The 10,369-nt window shown below is 54.5% G+C and overlaps 1 protein-coding gene across 1 annotated transcript; it reads right to left on the minus strand.

Moving 5' to 3' along the window:
• Positions 1–222: 222 nt before the first annotated feature.
• LOC102459064 (olfactory receptor 1f45-like) lies at positions 223–1,455 on the minus strand. Its single transcript, XM_075914893.1, has one exon. The coding sequence runs from the start codon at positions 1,159–1,161 to the stop codon at positions 223–225; it is 939 nt and encodes a 312-aa protein (XP_075771008.1). The 5' UTR covers positions 1,162–1,455.
• Positions 1,456–10,369: the final 8,914 nt, after the last annotated feature.

Here is a 10,369-nt window from a genome sequence, read left to right on the forward strand (position 1 = left end):
GTGTCCCTGGTCTTTGTTGGTCAGAACATGACTTGAGAACTATGGGCTGTGTGTGCTTGTGTGTAAAGATGGGTGTGACCCTACATATGTGTTAGTTCCACCAGCCACGTGTCTGAGGGAAAAGGAGCCCAGGTGTCCCGGGGGAGCTAAGAGGGAAGGTCCCCAGACACCTCTTGGGTGGAAAGTCCACGCCCAGTGCAGCAATGGAGCCCCAGGCTGGTCTCATGTGTCCCGAGCCAGGACCTTCCTCTTTACCCTTGTCAGGGCTACGGCTACGTCCTTGTTCCTCAGGCTGTAGATGAGGGGGTTCAGGGCGGGCGCCACGACGGTGTAGAAGACGGCCACCTGCCGGTCTCGCTCGTGGGCGTAGCTGGAGGCCGGGCGGAAGTAGAGCCAGGTCACGGTGCCATAGAAGAGCGTCACCACGGCCAGGTGGGAGCCACAGGTGGAGAGGGCCTTGCGCAGGGCTTGGGCAGAGCGTAGATGGGCCACGGCCACCCCGATGCGGGCGTAGGAAGCCAGGATGAAGGCGAAAGGGGCCAGCACCACCAGGACGCCTTCAGTGAAGAGAACCAGCTCGTTGGCGAAGGGCCGGGTGCAGGAGAGGTGCAGCAGGGGTGGCAGGTCACAGAAGAAATGCTGCACACAGTTGCCGCAGTAACGCAGCCGGGCGGCCATGACGCTGTGCAGCAGAGAATGCGGGAGCACCAGGGCCAATGAAGCAGCCGCCATCTTGAGGCACAGGGACCGCGTCACCACGGCGGCGTAGCGCAGCGGGTCGCAGACGGCCACGTAGCGGTCGTAGGCCATGGCAGCCAGCAGGTAGCCCTGCATGTTGCCCACGGCCAGGAAAACAAAGACTTGGCCCATGCAGCTGGCGAAGGAGATGGCCCGGTGCTGGGTCAAAATGTGAACCAGGGCCTGGGGCAGGGTGATGGAGGCGAAGCTCACGTCCACCACGGCCAGCTGGCTGAGGAGGAAATACATGGGGCTGTGGAGCTGGGGGTCAGCCCATACCGCCAGCAGCAGCACGGAGTTGCCGACTAGGTTCAGCACATAGGTGGCCAGCAACCCCGCGAAGATCAGCGGCTGCAGGTCCTGGCGTTCGGACAGGCCCAGGAGCACGAACTCAGAGATGTACGTCCAGTTGGCCTCGGCCATGGGGAGGGGCCGCGGCAGCACCTGAGCGGGGGATAGAAGGATGTCGGCCGTGACGTAACACGCTGATGGATGACACCAGCCCGCTCTGGAGAACGGATTAACAGCACCACCCTGTGTAAAAAGTCCTGTGTTTGTGATTCCACCCAACCCTCACTAAGTTCTACGAATCGTTGCTCACCCTCTCTGCAAACATTGACACCTGATGCCTCATCTGACTTTGTCCAGATCCTACTTCCGGACGCTGGCCCACGGTGTTTGTTAGTCGGCCGTGTTGTCGCTCTGTAACACTGCCAAACCCAGCACCCGCTCTTGCCAAGACGACAGGCAACTGCTAAGGATAAACAAACTCATGGCTGGAGGCCACAGCAGGTCACCTGCGGGGCAGTTTTGCTCAGAGCAGAGACAAGTCACGTAAAACGTAGGTGGAGTTTCGACTCTGTGGAATGCTTTAATGTAGAAAATGCTATTTCCTAGAGCCCATTGGTGCGTGTGTATTTGCTCACGTTACCCTGTGAACAACGCTCCTCTTGCTTTTCCCTTTATTCCAGGGTGGCTACGGGACTTGTCTATGGGTTAAACTCAAGACCTGAGCACACCCAACCCACACTCCACAATGACACAGAATTGCGACTTTCCGTTAGAAGCACATTTTCTCTGGTGGACCTGGAAGCTCTCAGCGGGTCGGGGACCCTGCCTGAGAGGGGCCCCCTGCGCTCAATTCATTGTAGAGCCGGGGAAGAGAATCCCTCCTGCAGCCCTGGGCGACCCCTTCTCAGCGCCACATGGAAAACGCACGGGATCAGGGCCAAGCCCGGCCCGGGGAAAACTCTCCTGTGAAGAGAGAAGGGGGATTAGGGTTGTTTAAAGCCTACGATGGAGCATGGCCCCATGACAATGAGACAGAGAAAATACTTCGGAGGATTCTGTCCTCCCTGTCGCCTGGTGCAGCAACGAGGGGGCAGCCCATGGAGTGACAGTGGGACATTGAAATCCAGACTCACACACTCAGGCACTGTGGAACTCATTGCTGCAGGATGGCATCTAGGCTCACACTTAGGAAGATTCAAAGCGGGACTGGGCATTTCCCTAGGTGAAAGGAACATCCAGAGTTAGATTTGCCCAGCCCAATAAACACTGCGGACGGGATATTAAGCCTCCCGCTGCAGGGCTGTATGAAATCTGTCGCCGTGAGCAGTGAGAAGGGAATATTGCTGGGGGCAGACCCCCCCCTTCCCATCCCTGCAGGTTCTTATACCTGCCTCCCCAGCCTGTGCTACTGCCCGGGGCTAGGGATGGAGTCTGAATGACTTTGTTCTGGCCCAGTCTGGACATTGGCACACCAACCCCCACCCCTTCCACTCACATACAAACATCGTCCTTCGCGAGAAATCGCCGGTGGCCAGCAAAGGGCTCTGCGTTTGCCTGCTGGAACCCAACCTTTCCCTCCGACAATTTCCACCCGCAACAGTCAGAAATGTCCCACCTGAAGGGTCCCCCGGCCCCGTCTCTGGGTGGGAAATTAGTTATTGATTCAACAACATGGCAAATATCCCCCGTTTTGCCTTAAAAAGTTCCAACATGTTTCTCAGTTTGAGCCCAGCAGAACCCTGACGTTTCCAGCCCAAACCATAAGAAAAGTATCTTTGGATTGTGTGTGCAGAGTTTCCCACCCTGCTGGAATGAAGCCAGCTCCTTCATCCCATTGCCGCAACGGAGGTTTAGGTCAGACGCTAGGAGACGCTGTCTGGCTGCCAGGATGACAAAGTGCTGGGACAAATGTCCAAGGGAGGTTGTGGAGTCTCTGTCATCAGAGGTTTTAAGAGCAGGTTAGAAACCCTCGGTGAGGGATCTAGATCATATTTAGCCCTGCCTAGGTTGCCTGACTAGACCGAGGCCCTTCCAGTCCTACATTTCGGGAGCGGAGATCCATGGGAAGGAGGCCGGGTGGGACAGCGCTCCGTTTGGAATGCTGAGCGGGGACCCACCGGTGCGCAGGGTCCCTCTCTGGGCACCGTCCAAGCCCCTGGCCAGGCAGGGGGACGTGTGAGGGTGGAGAGGGAGGGGCCGGGCTGGGTGAGGGACTCTCCGTGGTGACTGTGGGTGGGGAACGTCTTCCTGGTCAGAGCCAGACCCCGGGGCCGGCAGGGACAGAGGGCTGTGGAGGATGTGGGGTGTTTTCCGTGCTAGCCGCTCCCCCATTTTCCTAGGCCTCGGCTTCCAACTTCTCCACCCTCCCTCGCGTCCAGCCGGCATTGCCGCCCCAGCCTCGCCCCTGCAGTCTCCCCGACACATGCCCCGATCCCCAGCCTCACCTTGGAGAAGGACGCCTGGTGCTCCCCTGCCCCTGGCATCTGCTGACGGCCGGCCGCACCTGAACGAAGATAAACCCCAGCAACCAGGCTCCGGGGGCGGCAGAACTGGCCTTAATTAGAACCCAGGAGTCTGGGACTGAGAAAACATTCATTAGTGCCCATCTGAGCTGCCCCAAGGCTGGGGGGTCTCCAAGGTCCATGGACTCCTGCCCTCTGGGGAGGTCTCCTGCAGACCATCGTCTGGTGGCCAGTCACCGACTCCAGTCTCAGAGGGGCAGCCGTGTTATCCTGTGTCTGCAGAAACAATGAGGAGCCCAGCTAGGCTGCACATGCTGACAGTCCTCAAAAATCGCAGGGCCCCTCCCTATCACAGGTGCAGCATGCCTCAGTTTACCAGTGTGCCTTAAAAGCCCCCGTGTCCTGGCCACCATGTGTGAGCACTTGTAGTAAGACCAAAGCTGCCTTGTTGAAGAGCGAACAAGGATTTCCATCGGCAGCAAAAGGGAACCGTTCTGACACCAAAGGAGCCCTGGCTAGTGAAGTCGGTTTCCTTCTTCTGCCAAAGATCAGATCATTGGAACCTGCTTCCGGGGTCCTTCAGAACCAGGATCCAAATGTGCACAAAAGCCCCCTCGGCAAGGACTTATCCTCAGGGAACAGAGCCTTTCCTGACTAGCTCCTGCCTGCTGTGATAGCCCATGTTCCAGCGCTTTTTGACTCTATGGACATGCAGTTAATCTGTGGAACTCACTGCCAGGGGACGGTGTGGCAGCCAAGACTAGAACCCAGCTCGAAACAGAAGGAGACATTCCTGGGGACCAGTCCTTTGAGGGGTATTAGCAGGGATGGGACTGTCAGTAGTAATCATAGAATCACAGAATACTAGGACTGGAAGGGACCTCGAGAGGTCACCGAGTCCAGTCCCCTGCCCCCATGGCAGAACCCAGCACTGTTTAAACCATCCCTGATAGACACTTACCTAACCTACTCTTAAATATCTCCAGAGATGGAGATTCCACAACCTCCCTGGGCAATTTATTCCAGTGTTTAACCACCCTGGCAGGTAGGATGTTTTTCCTCATGTCCAACCTCAACCTCCCTTTCTGCAGTTGGAGCCCATTGCTTCTTGTCCTGTCCTCAGAGGCCAAAAAGAACATTTTTTCTCCCTCCTCCTTGTGACACCCTTTTAGATACCTGAAAACAGCTCTCATGTCCCCTCTCAATCTTCTCCTTTCCAAACGAAACCAGCCCAGTTCTTTCAGCCTTCCTTCCTAGCTCATGTTCTCTAGACCTTTCATCATTCCCGTTGCTCTTCTCTGGACCCTCTCCAATTTCTGCACATCTTTCCTGAAATGCGGCGCCCAGAACTGGACACAAAACTCCAACGGAGGCCTAACCAGCGCAGAGCAGAGCGGAGGAATGACTTCTCGTTCTTGGTCACCGCTCTCCTGTCCATGCCTCCCAGAATCAGGTTTGCTTTTTTTGCAACAGCGTCGCACTGTTGGCTCATATTTAGCGTGTGGTCCACGCTGGCCCCTAGATCCGTTTCTGCAGGACTCCTCCCTAGACAGTCGCTTCCCATTCTGTGTGTGTGACACGGATTGTTCCTTCCTAAGCGCAGCCCTTTACATTGGTCCTTATTCAACTTCACCCTGTTTACCTCCGACCATTTCTCCGGTGCGTCCCGATCAGTTTGAATTCTGACCCACTCCTCCAGAGCGGTAATGCACTAGAAGACTCAGCTGGTGTTGCTTGGATACTCCAGGGCAGGGGTTTGGGGATGTGGGGGCTCGGGGAAGGAGACTGCGAGTGCAGGGGGGGTGCAGGAATCATAGGTAGGGGTTGAGGAGGGTCTAGGGAAGGAGGCTGGGGGGCATGGGGAGGTTGCAGGAATCAGGGTTGGGGGGGGAGGAGGGTCTCAGGACACAGGATGGGGTACAGGAGTCAGAGCAGGGGGGGTGGGCAGCTGGCATCTTCTCCTTCGGGCCGGTCCAGGGTGATGGTGGCCATGCAGCCCTGCCTGCCGGCTTCTCCCCAGAGCTGGCCTGGGCCAGAGCAAGGGGGTTCGCCCACTTGCTGGCTTCTCTCTGGGCTCGGCCCGGAGCGGTAGGAGCTGTGCAGCCTGGACAGCCGTTGCTCCCTGGAACACGGTAACTGGACGTGCTCCCATCCCGCAGCTGCTGCCCAGGGCTGGGGTGCTTGCTGCCCCCCTGTGGTCATTCTGGGGTACAACTGCCCCTGCTATCACACCCCTCCCTTTCCATTCGGTAGAATGTAGACCTGTCCAAAGGGGCAGGATGCTTCCCGATCCTGGTCCGTTTCCCAGCCATGCTGGGAGGTTTTCCTAAAAGAGAATCAGGAAACATTATTGACTTCTTCCCACAATGTAAGACCGAGGGGGCCACCAAATGACATGAACAGGCAGCAGGTTTAAAACAAACCAAAGGAAGTTTTTTCTTCATTCAGCGCACAGTTAACCTGTGGAACTCCTCGCCAGAGGATGGAGTGAGGGCCAGGATTTTAACAGGGTTCCAAAAAGAGATTCATGGAGGTTAGTCCAGCAATGGCTATTAGCCAGGATGGGTAGGCATGGTGTCCCTAGCCTTTGTCTGGGAATGGATGACAGGACAGAGGATTACCTGTTGTGATCCCTCCCTCTGGGGCACCAGGCATTGGCCAGTGTCGGCCGACAGGACACTGGGCTGGGTGGACCTTTGGTCTGACCCAGTCTGGCCGTTCTTATGCTCTTATCTGCCAGGGGGACTATTTGGGGGCCGGGCTCTGGGCTGTGGACGTCAGACTGGCCAATCACCCAGGTTCCACCCAGCCAAGGTGGCTGTGAACTTAGCCATCTCTTTGATGCCTACTCTGTGGGATGCGCTAGTGCCTGGCAAGGCGGGGGTGGGCATGGGGTCCCGTCCACCCTGTAAATCTAAGCAACACCCCTGTTCATTCCTGTCCCTTTCCGATCCATTCTCATGCTTCGGGGCTTGGACCGCAGGGTCAGGTGGGTTTCCCCGGATGCATTTTTTGGGGGGGTCCCTCCTCACTCTCCCCTGAATGATCAGAGACGGGAAGGGAGACTTTGAGACGGCTCAGAAAACACGCTCAAGGTCTTGCCAGTGGGTCTGCTCTTCTACTCACCTCTGGCTCGCCCCGGCTCAGCAAGGCAAGGTGGGTTTTCTGCCTCCTCTGGAACCTACCGGGACATTCGCGGCCTTTCTCCACTGGCTAATTCCCTGCCCACCTCGGACACTGTTGCCATCACCAGTCAAACAACCGAATCGAACGTTGGGCGCCATTACAAAAGGGGCAGATAATGAGATCAAAGACATCCCATTGCCACTACATAAATCCATGACATGCCCACAGCTTGAATACCACACGCGGGCGTCCTCACCCCCTCTCAAAGGCGGCAAATTGGAACGAGAAAAGGTAAAGAAAAGGGCAACAAAAATGATTAGGTGGCTGGAGCAACATCTGTATGACGTCAGATTAATAAAACTAGGACTTTTCAGCTTGGAGAAAACATGGCTAAGGGGGGATAGGAGAAAGGTCTATTACGCCATGACTGCTGTGGAGGAAGTGAATAAGGAAGCTTTATTGACTTTTCATAACACAAAATCCAGGGTTCACCAGATTCATTTAGAAGGCAGCAGGTTTAAAAAGGAAGCATTTCTTCACACAGTGCACCGTCAACCTGCGGAACTCCTTGCCTCAGGATGCTGTGAAGGCCAAAACTAGAATGGACTTCTAAAGAGAACTAGATAAATTCACGGAGGTTCGGTCCATCACTGGCTATTAGCCAGGACGGGTAGAGAGGGTGTCCCTGTTTGTCAGAGGCTGGAAATGGGTAGCAGCAGAGGGATTCCCTATTGTGCTCCCTCCCTCTGGGGCACCTGGCATTCGTCACTATCAGCAGACAGGACACTGGGCTCACCCAGTTGGTCTCCCTTATGTTCACACCTTTGACTCTTTGGGCTCGGTTACACAATATAAGGCTACGTCTACACTGGCATGATTTTCTGAAAATGCTTTTAATGGAAAAGTTTTCCGTTAAAAGCATTTTCGGAAAAGCGCGTCTAGATTGGCAGGACGCTTTTCCGGAAAAGCACTTTTTGCGGAAAAGCATCCGTAGCCAATCTAGACGCGCTTTTCCGAAAAAAGCCCCGATTGCCATTTTCACAATCGGGGCTTTTTTGCGGAAAACAAATCTGAGCTGTCTACACTGGCCCTTTTGCACAAAAGTCTTTCGGAAAAAGACTTTTGCCCGAACGGGAGCAGCACAGTATTTCCGCAAAAGCACTGACAATCTTACATGAGATCGTCAGTGCTTTTCCGGAAATTCAAGCGACCAGTCTAGACAGCCGGCAAGTTTTCCCGGAAAAGCGGCTGATTTTCCGGAAAAACTTGCCAGTCTAGACACAGCCGAAATGTACACAACAGGCCTGACTCAGCGTACGCCCCTGAGAGCATGCCTCAATGGACCCCCCTGCCACGGAAAGGCTTGGGCTGTGCGTACGTGTGTGTGTGTAGCTGTTGGTGCCAATTTCCCCTGGATCCAAAGGGTTCCCCCACCCCTACGCCCCTGTCCCGCCCCTCTCTACGCAGCTCGCAGTGGGGACGTGTGGCGTTCTCAGCCCTTAAAACGATCTGCACAAAACGGGCCTTTTCATCCCACGTTTCCCAGGCCGGTCATGGAGAGAAGGGGCCATTTCCTGCCCCGCCCTCTGGCAACCGTGTTGAACTCAGAGGAATGCTCTTCGGGGCTCTTTGCAGTCACTGCAAAGGCTCCAAGCTACTGGGGCCTGGGCTGACATGGACGCTTTCCAAGGGGGCAGGCGGGATGGGATGTGTTTTAGCTGGAAGGGAAGTCAGACAAAATCAGCCTGGATACAAAGGTGTAAATTTATAACCACGAGTCTAATTAGTGACGGGCACCATCTGCCAACGGGCGCGGTGAATTCACCACCCCTGACATTTCTCAGCCAAGACGGGGCGTCTGTGGAAAGAGCCGGGCTAGAAATCCAATGAGAGGAGAGCTCTAGGTTTGGCTCACCGACATTCTCGTTTTTACCAGACAATTATAAAATGGCCCATTTGGAATGTGACTGTTGCACTCGCCTGTCAGTGCCTGGGATGTAGAGCAGCAGAAACACGCCCCTGACGGTGTGAAATGCCAGGCTGGGCTGACTCAGTGACAGATGGCAGAACAAGGAGCAATGGGCTCAAGTTGAGGTGGGAGAGGTCCAGGTTGGATATTAGAAAAAACTATTTCACTAGGGGGTGGTGAAGCACTGGAATGGGTTATCTAGGGAAGCGTTTAAGTCTCGGCTTGACAAAGCCCTGGCTGGGTTGATTTAGATGGGATTGGTCCTGCCTAAGGCAGGGGGCTGGACTTGCTGACCTTCTGAGATCTCCTCCAGTTCTATGATTCTGTGATAAGGGGATGGTTTGATGAGATAACATGATCTTGGTAACTAACTGACCATTCATTATCAGTGGGAAATAGGTCAATGGAGGGATGAGAGGAGTTACTGTAGAGAACTTTCTGGGTGTCTGGCTGGTGAGTCTTGCCCACATGCTCAGGGTTTAGCTGATCGCCATATTTGGGGTCGGGAAGGAATTTTCCTCCAGGGTAGATTGGCAGAGGCCCTGGAGGTTTTTCGCCTTCCTCTGTAGCATGGGGCACAGATCACAGCTGGAGGATTCTCTGCATCTTGGGGTCTTCAAAGTATTTGAAGGCTTCAATATCTGAGATCTAGGTGAGACGATGATTCTAGGAGTTGGTGGGTGAGATTCTGTGGCCTGCACTGTGCAGGGGGTCGGACTAGATGATCACAATGGTCCCTTCTGACCTTAAAGTCTATGAATTTATTCTCAGGCCATTGGGAGCATCTGCTGTGTCCCCCTGTATCGCCCGGGCCAGAGAATGGCCCCCAGAGATTTCCTAGCACAGATCTGTTAGCTAAACCCCTCTTCCCTCGATGTACAGCTGCAGCCCAAAACGCTACCAGGGTGCGGGGAGTCATTAGGAAAAGGGCTGATAATAAGACTGACACCATCCCATGGCATCTGCATGAATCTATGGCACACCCACGCCTGGAATACTTTGTGCAAATGTGTTGTCCCTCCTACAAACAGAGATATTGTAACTAGAGAAGGTGCAGAGAAGGAAAATAAAAATGGTTCGGGGCATGGAACAACTCCCCTAGAAGCACAGATTTATTAAGACTTTTCAGCTCAGAACAGCAGCATCTCGGGGGATATGGCAGAGGTCTTCTGAAGGGATGATTGGTGTAAAGAAAGTAAATAAGGGAATGCTATTTACTGCTTCTCATAACATTGAAATTATGATTGACCCAACAAAATGAATAGGCGGCACATTTAAAACAAACAGAAGGGAGTATTTCTTCACCCACCACACAGTGAACCTGTGGAACTCCCTGCCACAGGATGTTCTGAAGATCAAGACTCTAACAGGGTTCACAAACAAACTAGATATGTTCATGGAGGGCAGGTTCATCGGTGGCCAGGATGGGCAGGGATCGTGTCACTAGCCTCTGTCAGAAGCTCGGAACAGGCAACAGGGGATGGATCGCGTGATGATTCCCTGACCTGTTCGTTCCCTCTGGGCACCTGGCTTTGGCCGCTGTCAGGAGACAGGATCCTGGACTAGATGGACCATTGGTCTGACCCGGTCTTGCCACTTTTATGTTCAGATTGTTGAGTCTTTGGGCTGATGGGTACTAAGAACATTTATACAACGGGCCTTGGGGCTGAGGCCGTGTGGCCATGCCCTTGAGAACCTCTTTTTCCAAGGAAACACTTGGGCTGTGTGTACTTGTGTGCGTGTAGCTGGGTGTGACCCTACATGTGTGTTTGTTCCACCAGCT

The sequence above is a fragment of the Pelodiscus sinensis genome, unplaced genomic scaffold, assembly GCF_049634645.1.
Source record: "Pelodiscus sinensis isolate JC-2024 unplaced genomic scaffold, ASM4963464v1 ctg59, whole genome shotgun sequence".
Classification (NCBI taxonomy): domain Eukaryota; kingdom Metazoa; phylum Chordata; order Testudines; family Trionychidae; genus Pelodiscus; species Pelodiscus sinensis.